The 15,603-nt window shown below is 43.7% G+C and overlaps 1 protein-coding gene across 2 annotated transcripts in view; it reads left to right on the forward strand.

Moving 5' to 3' along the window:
- Positions 1-15,603, forward strand: part of BRINP1 (BMP/retinoic acid inducible neural specific 1) — a 359,809-nt gene that overhangs the window by 172,189 nt on the left and 172,017 nt on the right. For both annotated transcript variants that reach the window (XM_075324082.1, XM_075324081.1), the window contains exon 3: positions 7,651-7,841. In XM_075324082.1, coding sequence (XP_075180197.1) covers positions 7,651-7,841 — 191 coding nt within the window. The remainder of the gene's footprint in view (positions 1-7,650; positions 7,842-15,603) is intronic.

Below are 15,603 nucleotides of genomic sequence, written 5' to 3' on the forward strand. Positions count from 1 at the left end.
CTTTGGTGTTTGACAGCATAGTCTGATCCTCTTCTGGTACTGGTATTTAATGTTCAGTGTTCGGGTTCCCCTAACGTCAGTGTTTGGTCTTCGGGTTTCTCTGGCAACAGTATTTGGTCTTAAGTTTTCTGTGGTGATGGTTTTCAGTGTTCAGGTTCTTATTACGATGGTGTTTGGTCTTCTGTTTCCTTTGGAGACCATATTTGGTCTTTGGGTTCCTCTGAAAATTGTTTTCGGTCTTCGTGTTCTTCTGATGACATTGTTCGGTGTTCAGGTTCCTTTGGCGACTGCATTTGGTCTTCGGGTTCTTCTGACAATGGTATTTGGTTTCCTCTGGTGATGGTATTCGATCTTCGGATTCCTCTGGCAATAGTTTTCAGTTTTTGGGTTCCTCTGGTGACAGTATTCAGTCTTCGGGATGTCCACTACTAGGACAACCCCATCTGATTCAACATTATTGCCCCAGGTAAAATAATAAACACTATACTCACGTCCCATACGGGTGTCCTTCCAGCCATGCAGTGGCTCGTATGTCACGTGAGCCCCACGTCCAATCAACGCCATCTTCTGTTTCCCGCCTTCGGACCAAATGAACAATCAACAGGAAGTGAGCACTGCAGCTGCTTTCACTTCCTGTTGATTAACTGTAACAGTAATTTTGATTGGGGGTGCCCAAACTTTTGCATGCCACTGTGCAAGCAAGCAGCTGTATGCTATTTACTCGAATATATAAATATTAATTATTTTTTTTGCTCACAGTTGTATTGTCAGGTGTAAGTGATCTTTGCCAATAGAGTGCAAGGTGCGCCAAAAAACTTACGCAGTTACATAGTTGAAAAAAGACATAGGTCCACCAAGTTTGACCAGTGAGAAATTATCTATAGCAAAACAGACGTGCCTGATACCATTTTTATCATGTGTTTTAGACGCTTTCTGTGGTTCAACACGCAGAGGAGTGTAGTTTTGAAGAAAAAGGCATCTGACATGTTATACAACGCCGTAAGCCAAAAAGTGTCTCCCGGTGAGTGGCGCAACATAGAGGGAACACCAGGGTAGCAATACAATGGAAGGCCCTGGCACTATTGAGAGGAGAGGGGAGTGGTGTAACCTCCGAACACTCACCTGAGGCTGATCCCTGCACTCACTAACGTCTGTAGATGTCTGTAGGCGCTGTCACATGCCTAGATCCTCACTAGCCCCAAACTCACCCTGACTAGTGAGGGCCGACGAGACGCTAGACTTACCACTGCAATACGGGTACGTGCTCACGATCAGTGTTTGCAGCTTTTTGGATGCAGTTTTTTTTGCTGTGTCCAAAATGCTGCATTGTATAGTAGAAGCAAAGTGGATTGCATTTCTAGAAATCCCATGCCCACTGTGCTTGTTTTTTCCGCAGCAAAAACTGACCTGTGGTGCGGCTTTCTGAACTGCAGCGTGTCAATTGTTTGCTGTGGAGCCGCAAGAATTCTCTGAAGGGAGGATAGAAAAGAGAGACTGCAACTGCCTGAGCCTGGATTGTGGACATGAGCATCTGTGGTCTCCTGCGTTCTCAAGCGAAGGAGACTTGTGGTCCCACAGGCCAGTACCCGCCGCATCCAGTACGCAGCAGGTCCTGATCGTGGGCACATTCCCTAAGACAATACGAGGAAGATAAGGCAAACAGGTAGCAATAGACACAACAAATAACACTCCACAGCTTCTCCAGCAGGAACTTCTGACCTGCAACTGAAACTACACCTCAGCTTCTTCAGAGACAGGCTCCATCAAAGTGAATAGCATAAACATGAGCTATAGTTGACATAGGGAGGAGTGATGAGTGGATACTCATAACAGAAGGGAATGGCTGCAGCTTAGGTTACAACTACCCTTCTTGATCACAGCAGAAGAGAAAGGAACCTTAATCCCTTCAGCACAGAATGGAATTAAATGCTGTATGCTCCAACTCAAGGTAAATGACGAGCGGGCACTAAAGCTGGTCAGTGATCCACAATACACTGTGACCTTCTGATCTCAGATCCTCCCGAGATCACGACAGGCTGCGACACACTCGTAACAATACACTCCTTGGCCATTCTAATTAATGCTATCTGTGTATGGCATATACAGTATAATTAAGCCTTGTTAAGCTGATGTTATGGTTTGGCGATTTTCATCTTTTCTTAGAACTCTGCATGGTGTTATTACTCTGTTACATATTTTATACTGTTGAAATGAGACAAATGTCCATCAAGTTTAACTGATTTGAAAGGATATAGAGAAAAGGAAGAGCTACAGGTAACTCATTTTTAGTCCGGTGAAGGTAAAAACCCATAAGGCAAGAACAAATCTGCCCTAAAAAAAAAATTTGATTCATGATCATCATTCAGCACAAGATTTCTGTACATTTACATAAGTATTGATGAATTTTTGCTCTAAAAAAATCACGTGAACCTTTTTTTTAAAAAGCCATTGACTTCTCTCTGTGACCGCTTCTATGGTAGACTATTCCAAAGATTTGTATTTCTCATGGTAAAGAAGTCTTCTTATCTTTGGAGTTTTGAACATTTTTTTCTCCATTTTTGATTTATCTGAAACAGTTTATCATCAAGTTTATATAAGGCCCATATACATTCTTGCACAATAAAATAATGTCCCGGTCCCTTAGTCTTCTCTTCTGAAGACTAAATTAAATTACTCTTGCCTTGCGATTAAGATCCTTCAAGCCCGTTATCGGTTTTGTGACTCCATTTTGTACTTTTTTTGAATCCCAGGATATAAGAGGTATGAACTGGTGACTAGAGATGAGCGAACCTGAGGTTTGATGTTCGTAGTTCCGGTTCGGAAACCGACTACTAAAAACAACTGTCAAGTTCAATGTTCGAGTGAGTTACGAGTACAAACCACTCAAAGCGAGCAGCGCTGTGCTTGGGTATGAGTGATGCTCAGCCCTGTGCGAGCCGTGTTCAGTGTTTGATCGTCTTGCACTTGGCATGATCAGGTGTAGGGTGTACATGCAAAAAAATAAAAAGAATGGAAAACCCAACCTACCCTCCCCCGGAAGTGTTCTGCTTATGGCTGGCTGCATGTGGTTGAAGACACAAACTGCCCAATTACTGACTTCCATTGAGGTTTGGATCAAGTCAGGGTCACAAACCAAACTTTTTCTAAGATTTGACTGTACCTGCCAAACCGAACTTACTGGTGACCAGTTCTGAACAACAGATGAATCCACCATGTTTTTTCAATTGGCAAAAATTGTCCCTATCGTCCACCAAAGGGGGCCTGTTATTTTCTATCATTAGGAAGCTTGGCCAGGAGGTAGAGCTTTTATTCACTCTCTCAATCGTTCTGTTGTCTGCAGCATTCTCAGGGGTGTTTGTTCTGGTTTGGAAGTTCCCCAGTAGTCTGTTTATTCCTCCCTTTTATGTTGTTTCCCATCGTGCACTTTTTGTGGCTCCTTTGTGTTTGGTTATCGTGTGTACGAGTAGGTTTTGTTGTTGTTACTGCTGTCTGTCCATATTTGTTTGTGCGGTGTTGACTTCTGTTCTTGCTTATTACCCCTGCGTGGTGGGTCATAGCATCAGGGGTGAGGACAGGAGATAGAGCCTAGGTTGGTGACTTGGACCTCCCTACCATCGAGAGTACCTCTAGGGTTAGAGTGAGCACAGGGGCCCTGCTTTAGGGCCCGTATAGGCTCACCTAGGTTCACCTAAGTCACTTTGTGACACTCATTCACGCATAGTCTTACCCTTTCTTAAGCGCTAACTGGTGGTAAAGAGGACCTCTATCATTCCCATAAATGCAGGTTCCACTTTCTGATCTACTATCTAGTAAGCATTTATGGAAAATAATAATAATAATAATAAATAATAATAAATCATCATCATCGTCACCATCATTTTTATTTCTATATTGCCAACATATTCTGCAGCACTTTAGTTTACTTATACAAACAAGATAAGAAATTACAGAGTAATACAAAGTTCAACACATAGCAAGAGGAGTAAGGGCCATAATTGCAAGCTTACAATCTATGAGGAAATAGTGGTGACACAAAAGGTAAAAAATAAAGTGCTTGTCATGTACAATCCAGCCATTGATATAATAAATAGGACATTCCAATGATGCTGCATGAACCAGTCACCAGCCAGTATGTGTACAATTACAGCTACAGAGTGCATAAAAAGTGAATGGGGATAGTTAATTAGATTTATGAGGTGATAGGACAGTCTGAAGAAATGTACTTTTCGGGCACACTTGAAATGGTGAATACTGGGAATTAACCAGATTGTCTGGGTAGTGTGATCCAGAAAATTGGTGCAGCATGGGAGAAGTCCTGGAGGCGAGTGTGGGAGGTTCAGATCATAGAGGATGTTAGTCTTAAGTCACTATTTGAACAAATCGGATGAGTAGTGTGGTAGACAGAGAAAAAGGAGGAGATGTAGGGCATTGCAGAACTGTGGAGATTTCTGTGTGTGTAAAGCAGGCTTTACACACAGCGACATCGCTAGCGATGTCGCTGCCGATCGCACCCACCCCTGTCGGTTGTGCGTCACGGGTAAATTGCTGCCCGTGGCGCACAACATCGCTAACACCCGTCACACATACTTACTTACCTGCCTAGCGACGTCGCTGTGGCCGGCGAACTGCCTTCTTTCTAAAGGGGCAATTCCTGCGGCGTCACAGCGGCGTCACTAAGCGGCCGCCCAATAGAAGCGGAGGGCGGAGATGAGAGGGCGGAATATCCCGCCCACCTCCTTCCTTCCTCATTGTGGGCGGCCGCAGGTACGGTTATGTTCCTCGTTCCTGCGGTGTCACACATAGCGATGTGTACTGCCGCATGAACGACAAACAACCTGCGTCCTGCAACAACAACGATAATCGGGATTAGAACGACCGGTCAACGATCAACGATTGGGTGAGTAATTTTGATCGTTAACGGTCGTTCGTGCGTTTCACACGCAACAACGTCGCTAACGAGGCCGGATGTGCGTCACGAATTCCGTGACCCCAACTACATCTTGTTAGCAATGTCGTAGCGTGTAAAGCCCGCTTTAGAGTGATAAGTTTATATTGGACTCTGTAGCGGATGGGCAACCAGTCCAAAGACTGGAACATGGTTGCGGCATCACTGTAGTGGTCGGACAGAAATGTTAGACACTTAAGGGCCATTTACACGCTGCAACATCGCTAACAATATATCGTCGGGGTCACGGTGTTTGTGACGCACATCCGGCGCCGTTAGCGACATTGCAGCGTGTGACAAGCATGAGCGACCTTAAACAATCGCAAAAGAGCCAAAAATCGTTGGTATATGAGAGATCGTTCATTTACCAAAAATCGTCTCGTACATAGCGAGTTTGTTCCTCGTTCCTGCAGCATCACACATCGCTGTGTGTGACACTGCAGGATCGACGATCATCTCCTTACCTCCGTCCACCGGCAATGAGGAAGGAAGGAGGTGGGCGGCATGTATCGGCGCTCATCTCTGCCCCTCCTCTCCTATTGGACGGCCGTTTTGTGACGTCGCTGTGACGCCGAACGCACCTCCCCCTTGAAGGAGGGATTGTTCGGCGGGCACAGAGACGTCGCAGGACAGGTATGTGCGTGTGAGGCTGCCGTAGCGATAATGTTCGCTACGGTAGCGATCACCGCATATCGCACCAACGACGGGGGCGGGTGCTAACGCTCGCGACATCGCAGCATGTAAAGCCCGCTTTACTGTAACTGTATCAGGTAAAATCAGTAAGATGTAGAAAAGAAAAAGGGAGACAAGTGCACATAGTTTAATATTGTATTTTAAAAGTAAAATTGGGATTTCTCACCTGATTGAGTTGTCTATATCACAACTGTAATAAATGCACATAGATTATTCAGCTGTTTTCATGTCTACAGATAAGAGAATCTTCATCTGCATATAGATTGAGTAGTAGTAGGAGCTAAACATTTTGGTAGACCATGCTGCTGTGAAAAAGGTGTAGTTCCCCATGTTTTAATAATTCAGGTAGCTCTCATTAATGCGTTTCTAGTTCTTACCGAACTTTTTCTAAAAAAGGAATTACATAGGCGCGGTTTCAATACAAAAAAGGGCATCAGCATTCCAAGAAACGCCAAACTGGGTGAGAGTAAGGTGTGGATTGTAAACAAAATACCTAATAAAATGAAATAAAATGAAAGAATAGGATTGGCCATAAGTTTTCAAGTCTATTTTTTCTTTTACTGCTTGTTATTATGGCTTTTTTTTAAACAAACCACGCCTTACCCACTCCCAATTGGGTATTTCTTGGAATATTGACACCCCTTTTTTTAATTTAAACCCTCTCTTATTGTATTGAATGTCATATGTGGTTCCTTTTTGAGAAAGTGTTCAGTACCAACTAGAAACATGTAAATAAAAGCTACTTGAAGTATTACCACACATGGAACAGCACTGTGGTTTACCCATTGATCTCCTACTTCTGCTCAAAATCAGTAAGTTGGGCCATACAAAGTTTCCACATAGGCTTGATCTAATTTATACATTTTTAGGAGAAATATCTGCTCTGTCGTACCTCTGGATCAGAAGACGAGTGTCCAGGTATAATTGGTGTTATACTCATAGGGTGAGCACTATATTAGTGGGTCCACTGGACCGAAAGTACCGTTCACTTGCCTGGGGGAGCGAACTGGACCAGCCACCAAGTCTACCTACCAGAAGGTACACGCGCTGGTAAGCAGCCGGCAGAGGGCAGCCCCAGAGGATCTGTGGTACCCCGGCAGCTGGTGCCACAGACTCAGCACAGTCTTTGGTAAAAGCAGCAGGAAGAGTAGTGGATCCATCCAGGATGGATAGATTCGACAGCAACGGCCGGCGTGGATACTTGCCTCAGCTTGCATTGTGGCAGACAGCCGACATAGATAGTCATAGCAGCAGTAGCAGATAAGGATTATACTGTAACAGAGGTACAAGTCAGCAGTAGGAAGAAACAGCAGCAGAACTGAGAACCTGAGAACCAGTAACATAACTAACTCGTTGCCAAGGCACCTCCCTTAGCGGAAAGGTGCCTTAAGTACCTGCAACCTCTCAGCTGACCTAAGAGGCACTCCCGGGTCAGGGTACTCTGGCCCTTTAAGAAAAGGGATGTGGTCATGCACCCTTCGTGGAGAACTAGGAAGCCTGCGATGTGCTCACAGGCTATGGGAGGCAGCGGCATGGACCAGGGCTGGGGCAGCCATCGCAGGATGTCCAGGCAGGTGAAGGAACCGACATCCCTGCCAGGGGAAGGGGGCAAGACAGCGTGGGGATGCCAGTATGGGCGTTACAATCAGCCATGTCAATAATGTGGATTAAACTTGTTAACTCAGGGTTTCAGTTTTTTACAAACCATCAATCAATATAAATACATTAAGAATAAAGGAAGATCTCAAGGAAAACCAGTCCGAAGTCTATAAAATAAAAATAATTAAAAGGTAAAAAAATGTTTTTTAAAGTGAAATCTTTAATCTGACGCTTCTGCATGTACAATATATACAGGCTTCAGGCGCAAAATATATCCAGAATAATTAACAAAATCAGTACCATGATCTCACAGAGTTAGGAAACTCCTATTTTTAATAATTTGAGATTTTATGATGCTTTTGGTAAAAATTATGTATTTTTTATTCATATTTATCAACATATTTTGTTTAAAGGGAGTTTGCCCGCTGGAAGGTGAGAAACGTGGCAGTGGATCGTAAGGAACCTCTTAAAAGTATTTTGCCCTTGATGCCTGAATTCCAGAGAAGTTTGAGACTTCTGGGGCGGAGGCCAAGTTCTCAGCAGATTATAGAGACCATCATTAAGAAATACGGGACACATCTGGTAGTCTCTGCCACACTTGGAGGTAAAACGCTTAATAGATTTTTTTTCTAATGTATAATAGATTTTTTTTTTCTAATGTGTGCATATCTAGCTGTCATATGTTATTTAATTTGTATATATTATTGTATAATCTGCTCAGCCATGTGTGGTGGGAGAACGATACTGTTAAGAAAAACAAACGCACTGATGCATAAAAGCTGCCGTAACATTGTCATTGTTGTTCTTAAAGATCACCTGTTTTAGTAAATAATTGCATTCCTCATTATATAACAATCCCGTTGTATCTTTCTCTTGTAATTCTGTCTTATGCCGTTGCTCTGATGTTACTTTTGAATATTTGAAAATAAACTGACAGACGGGTGTTACTTTTTCCATTGTCAAATGGGTGTGTCCCTACACAGTGGGAGTATCAAATCTGATTGGACAGTGTTAGCCAATGTGGAGACCCAGCCGGCTCTTCCCAGTGCTGCTACAGCTGACTGACAGGTCTCTCCCTTGTGTGTACATAGTTAAAGAGCTGTCAAGCTCCCGCACCCGTACAGGGAAACTCTAGTCTGGTCTCTGACTATGGTAACCGGTCAGACCTTCAAAGTATATTTTCTATGAAATACCGGGACACAAATCATGCTGAGCAGCATGATTCACTTGACCCGTTCCCTTTAAAAAGACAACTCTCGATTGTCAGTGTGAAGATCTGAGGTCGTGGGTTGTATTAATCACCTAGGTAGATTAACGATGAAACAATTTTTACTTACAATAGTCCTTATGCTTTTCCAGACAATGGATATCAAGAATAGCCCTTAGGATAGTTCCTCAAATCCAGACATTGGATATTAACAATAGTCCTTAGAATAGTTCCTCAAATCCAGACAAAGGATATCAACAATATCATTAGGATAGTTCCTCAAATCCAGACAATGGACAATAGTCTTTAGGATAGTTCCTCAAATCCAAACAACTGACATCAACAATGGTCCTTAGGATAGTTCCTCAAATCCAGACAATGTATATCAACAATACTCCTTAAGATAGTTTCGCAAATCCAGACAATGGATATCAACAATAGTCCTTAGGATAGTTCATCAAATCCAGACAATGGATATCAACAATAGTCCTTAGGATAGTTCATCAAATCCAGACAATGGATATCAACAATAGTCCTTAGGATAGTTCATCAAATCCAGACAATGGATATCAACATTAATTCTTAGGATAGTTCCTCTAATTCAGACAAAGGATATCAACAATATCATTAGGATAGTTCCTCAAATCCAGATAAAGGATATCAGCAATATCATTAGTATAGTTCCTCAAATCCAGACAATGGACAATAGTCTTTAGGATAGTTCCTCAAATCCAAACGACTGATATCAACAATGGTCCTTAGGATAGTTCCTCAAATCCAGACAATGTATATCAACAATACTCCTTAAGATAGTTTCTCAAATCTAGACACTATATATCAACAATAATCCTTAGAATGGTCCCTCAAATCCAGACAATGGATATCAACATTAGTCCTTAGGATAGTTCCTCAAATCCAGACAATGGATATCAACAATAGTCCTTAGGATAGTTCCTCAAATCCAGACAATGGATATCAACAATAGTCCTTAGGATAGTTCATCAAATCCAGACAATGGATATCAACAATAGTCCTTAGGATAGTTCCTCTAATCCAGACAAAGGATATCAACAATATCATTAGGATAGTTCCTCAAATCCAGACAAAGGATATCAGCAATATCATTAGTATAGTTCCTCAAATCCAGACAAAGGATATCAACAATATTATTAGGATAGTTCCTTAAATCCAGACAATGGACAATAGTCTTTAGGATAGTTCCTCAAATCCAAACGACTGATATCAACAATGGTCCTTAGGATAGTTCCTTAAATCCAGACAATGGATATCAACATTAGTCCTTAGGATAGTTCCTCAAACCCAGACAATGGATATGAACAATAATCCTTAGGATAGTTCGTCAAATCCAGACAATGGATATCAACAATAATCCTTAGGATGGTTCATCAAATCCAGACAACAGATATTAACAAAAATCCTTAGGATAGTTCCTCAAATCCAGATAATGAATATTAACAATAGTCCTTAGTAGTGATGAACGAGTACCAAAAAGCTCGGGTGCTCGAGGCTCGGGCCGAGCATCCCAAGATACTCGTGTACTCGGCCCGAGCACCGAGCCCAATGTTATCCTATGGGAGAGCCGAGTATTTTTATGAAATGACCCCCGGCAGCATGTAGAAACCCTAAAAATGTCACAAAAGTCTCAGAAGAGTGCTCAAATAACATGGCAACAGCATGGGGAAGACCCCTTGAAGCATTTATCACTCAAAAGTCACAGCTGTGAACAATTTTGTCCGAGTTTTACGCCATTTTTACGGACTCACCAGAAAACCTTCCAAAATGACACCAAAATGAATTTTCATGGCGGAAATGTTAAGGGCACATACCCAATAGGGAGATAGAGCTGGTGTATGTTACTTTTTGAGATTATTACATGAAAGATTTTACGTAAAAACATTGTGTGGCACTCCGATGTCCAAAACGCACGTTTTGTGCTTTTTACTAGCGATGTCGGTCATTTTTTTTTTCATTCTATCTCCCGTCGGTCGGTCTTGCTCTGTCTGTCTCTCTCTGTCTTGTCTGTCCCCCTCTCACAGTCTGTCGGTCAGTCTCCCCCCTCTCTCATACTTACCGTTCCCCGATCACTGCCGCGGCGCTGCACAGCTGTTCACTAAACTCCGGCGGCTTTTCCTCTTTTGAAAAAGCCGGCCGTTCATTAATCAATCTCGTATTCCCTGCTTTCCTGCTTTTCGGCGCCTATGATTGGTTGCAGTGAGACACGCCCCCACGCTGAGTGACAGGTGTCTCACTGCACCCAAACACAGCAGCCGGTGGGCGTGTCTATACCGTGCAGTGAAATAAATAATTAAATAATTAAAACAAACGGCGTGCGGTCCCCCCAATTTTAATACCAGCCAGATAAAACCATACGGCTGAAGGCTGGTATTCTCAGGATGGGGAGCTCCACGTTATGGGGAGCCCCCCAGCCTAACAATATCAGTCAGCAACCGCCCAGAATTGCCGCATACATTATATGCGACAGTTCTGGGACTGGGCTCTTCCCGATTTACCCTAGTGCGTTGGCAAATCGGGGTAATAAGGAGTTAATGGCAGCCCATAGCTGCCACTAAATCCTAGATTAATCATGTCATGCGTCTCCCTGAGATTCCTTCCATGATTAATCTGTAAATTACAGTTAAAAAACACACACACCCGAAAAATCCTTTATTAGAAATAAAAAACACTAACAAAGTCCCTCATCACCAATTTATTAACCCCGACAAACCCTCCATGTCCGGCGTAATGCACAGTCCTCCAGCGTCGCATCCAGCTGTGCTGCATGAAGGTGACAGGAGCTGCAGAATACACCGCCGCTCCTGTCAGCTTCACACAGCAACTGAAGACAGCCGCGCGATCAGCTGAGCTGTCACTGAGCGGTAGATGCAGCGGTGGCCGCGGGTAATCTCAGTGACAGCTCAGCTGACCGCGCTACTCACCGCCGCACCGGTCAGCTCCACGCAGCAACTGAGGAGTATCGCGATCAGCTGAGCTGTCACTGAGGTTAATCGCGGCCACCGCTGGATCCAGCGGTGGCCATGAGTTACCTGACTAACAGCAGCTGATCGCGCTACTCACCTCAGTTGCTGTGTGAAGCTGACAGGAGCGGCGGTGTATTCTGCAGCTCCTGTCACCTGCATGCAGCAGAGCTGGACGCGACGCTGGAGGTCCGTGGATTACGCTGGACATGGAGGGCTTTGTCGGGGTTAATAAATTGGTGATGAGGGACTTTGTTATTGTTTTTTATTTCTAATAAAGGATTTTTCGGGTGTGTGTTTTTTAACTGTAATTTACAGATTAATCATGGAAGGTATCTCGGGGAGACGCATGACATGATTAATCTAGGATTTAGTGGCAGCTATGGGCTGCCATTAACTCCTTATTACCCCGATTTGCCAACGCACTAGGGTAAATCGGGAAGAGCCGGGTACAGTCCCAGAACTGTTGCATCTAATGTATGCGGCAATTCTGGGCGGCTGCTGACTGATATTGTTAGGCTGGGGGGCTCCCCATAACGTGGGGCTCCCCATCCTGAGAATACCAGCCTTCAGCTGTATGGCTTTATCTGGCTAGTATTAAAATTGGGGGGACCGCACGCCGTTTTTTTTAATTATTTATTTATTTATTTTACTGCACAGTATAGACACGCCCACCGACTGCTGTGATTGGGTGCAGTGAGAAACCTGTCACTCATCGTGGGGGCGTGTCTCACTGCAACCAATCATAGGCGCCTGTGGGCGGGGAAAGCAGGGAATATGAGATGGCTGTGTGCAGAGCACAGCGCGCCCGCCAGTATAAAGGCTCGATCACGCTGTGCGGGCTGGCCAATCACTGCAATTAACTAACAGGGCTGTGGCATTGCAGTGGTCTGCCAGCCAATCCCTGCATGAGGGCTGGCTCTCAAAAGAGCGCCAACATGCAGGGATGAAGACCACGAGTACAGCACGAGTATCGCGAAATTACTCGGTACCCGCCGAGTAGCCCGAGTACAGTGATACTCGTGCGAGTACCGAGTAGTGACAAGCATACTCGCTCATCACTAGTCCTTAGGATAGTTCCTCAGATCCAGACAATGGATATTAACAATAGTCCTTAGGACAGTTCCTCAAATCCAGACTATGGATATCAACAATACAGTGGAACCTCGCGTAACCCACTTAATGAGAATTTCGCTTAACAAGCAAAGCTTTCTGTAAATTTGTAACTCGATTTACGAGAAAGCTTTGCTATACGAGCAAAATCCTCACCGCACACACTTCCGGTTCCGTACATCCACCACGCTCTGACCCGCACTTGCAGTCCACACAAACACACACATGTATGCACAAAACACACAAAAACACACACGCACGCACACACATACAGTATTATGCTCACCTTACATTCCGTTCCACCGCCGGTCTCATGGTTCTTGTAGTTCTCGGGTACATCGCGACGTCCTTGCGGCGAACTACAAGACCCAGGAGGCCTGCGATGGAATGGAGGTAAGGTGAGCATGTAATATAATATAGTGTACCTTACGTTTCATCGACGGCCTCCTGGGTCCTGTAGTTTGCCGCTCCGCTCCACTCCATGCTGTGCATCGGCATCCATAGCGACGAAGCAGGAACTTCCTGGTTCCTGTCACCGCTACTCAAAGGCAGCGCACTGGCCAATTAGAGGCAAGCGGCTCTGCCTTTGATGTCAGCGCTCTGGCCGCGGAAGTTCCTCCCTCGTCGTTATGGTAACCCGATACACAGCCCGACCCCGTACCAGAGAACAGCAAGTCCCAGGAGACCGGCGATGCAACGGAAGGTAAGGTGAGCATATAATATGTGCGTGTGCGTGCGTGCTTGTGTGTTTGTGTGAGTTTGTACGTGTTTGTGTGTGTTTGTGCATGTGTGGAATGGCACAATAGGGGAGCAGGATGGGACATTTAACAAGTTGTGGAACGAATTGTCTGCATTGCAATGATTTCCTATGGGAAATCTTGCTCTGCTGAACGAGTAACTTGGTTAACCCTAGAACGCATACCTGGGGCCTCGCAGGCCTGCTAGGTCATTTGTTTTCTATGGTAGATTGAATTGCTTGCGCGTTCTAGGGTTAACAAGCACAGTCCCAGAACGGATTGTTCTCGTTAAGCAAGGTTCCACTGCAATCCTTAGGATAGCTCCTCTAATACAGACAATGGATATTAACAATAGTCTTTAGGAGAGTTCCTTAGATCCAAACAATGGATATCAACAATAATCCTTAGGATAGTTCCTAAAATCCAGAGGACAGATATCACGACCATCAGCAACAACTCCCCCACCCCCTCATCAGTGTCAGTACCCCAAGCCGCCGCATGGGAAACACCACCAATGCTAACTCTGAATTGGTGGAGGTATTTTCCTGAGACAGAGCTGATCACTTTGGACAGAATGTGAGACCCCATGTGGTGACTGCTCCACTGGATCTACAATCCCCATCCACACAATGGTACTCAGGGGCAGGCATATCACTAGTGCAACCCAAGAGGTAAGGGGGCCCATTTCTACCTTCAAAGCAGGTGGAATTGTGCATTTTGATTGGTTATTGGACTGAAAAAGGGCCCATATACTGTTTTTGCACAGGGGGCCTTTTCTGTTTGTGTCCGCAAGTGATAGGACTAGTGGCTCGGAGAACATTGCCTTAATTGAGGCCACTGAGACACTAACAAGAGTAATAGAGTGATTACTTTACTCTAATTACCAATCTTGTGCCTGGCCTTCTGTGTATCTCAAACTAACAAGCAAGAAAATATCTAATAAAGCACAAATGCGCTCTGTGCTGGAAAAAGTCGGATTCCTTTAGCGTTGTGGACTCCCCTCTACGTCCATTGAAACAATAGTCTTTACTCCAGAGCCAGCATCTCACAGTCAGTGTGACGCCTCATGCAGGCAAAGTGGCAACTCCACAAAAATGACTCACCAATCAATGGCATGTCTAAATTAACCTTTCAAGTAAACTTTTTTCTAAACATTTAGTAATTCCCACTGTCATTGTTCTTGATGATAGGATAAATAATAACTAGTACAGGAGTATAGGAGTTGAAGGTCACCCTCTCTCAATGTCAAGAATATTCACTGACTGTTCGGAGAGTTCATTTGTAGGTGGTTGACAATGTACAGAATACAATGTCTTCCTAAGGAAACAATAAGTAAACCTTGGCTCTAATACCATTGAACTCTTTGGCACAATCAACATGGAACAACATGTTTTTTTCCGCCATGAAGATTTATTTTTTTTTGTTTAGCTGTAAAATATTTAATGAGTTACGTCAATGCTCTGTGATACTTTGTCATCGCTGTAAACTATATTAAATTGTCATTTTTGTGTACAAACATTATGCATATGTCATAAATAAAACATTCTTCACAATACCCAAAAAATGCCTAATATCAAAAAGTCAAATGCGTGTTTAGCTAATAGAGCAGAAGCTTTATGCTGGAGCCTAAAAAGTGCTGACATTTATTTTCTACCGTCAAGTTTAGGATATCCTCAGAGAGCTGAAGGAGGTGGGGGCTGGTTTTAGAGATAAGAATAGACTGCAAGACATGAACGGTGGTTGGTAAAACGGCACTGATTCTCTACAGAAGAAAAATAAATGGCTAGTAGTTTTGCGTTGATTTAATGAGATTGTCAACATGGCTTATATACAGTGTGCGAAAAAACTGCCCATTACCTAATTTATTTTATATCAATTTATATTTATATAATAATAATAGTAATAATTTTTATTTCTATAGTGCCAACATATTCCGCAGCGCTTTACAATTCAGAGGAGACATGTACAGACAATGTGAGACAATACAAAATTAAGATACCAGGAGGAGTGAGGGCCCTGCTCGTAATCTTACAGTCTATGTGGAAATAGGGGAGGCACAAAAGGTGAATGGGGGGAGAAAAGCTTGTCATATATGGTCCAGCCATCGATTTAATAGGGTATTCAAAACCAGCTGCATGGACCCGTCATTGGCCAGAATTTATACAGGTACAGGGGACAAAAATTGGAAGTAAATTTTTTGTTATGAAAGGCAGAAATGGACTAGATTAGATCAGGCTAGTGATAGGCTAGTCTAAAGAAATGCATTTTTAGGGCCCGCTTAAAGGTGTGGATGTTGGGAATTAATTGGATTGC

Source organism: Anomaloglossus baeobatrachus, chromosome 9 (genome assembly GCF_048569485.1).
Source record: "Anomaloglossus baeobatrachus isolate aAnoBae1 chromosome 9, aAnoBae1.hap1, whole genome shotgun sequence".
NCBI classification, from domain to species: domain Eukaryota; kingdom Metazoa; phylum Chordata; class Amphibia; order Anura; family Aromobatidae; genus Anomaloglossus; species Anomaloglossus baeobatrachus.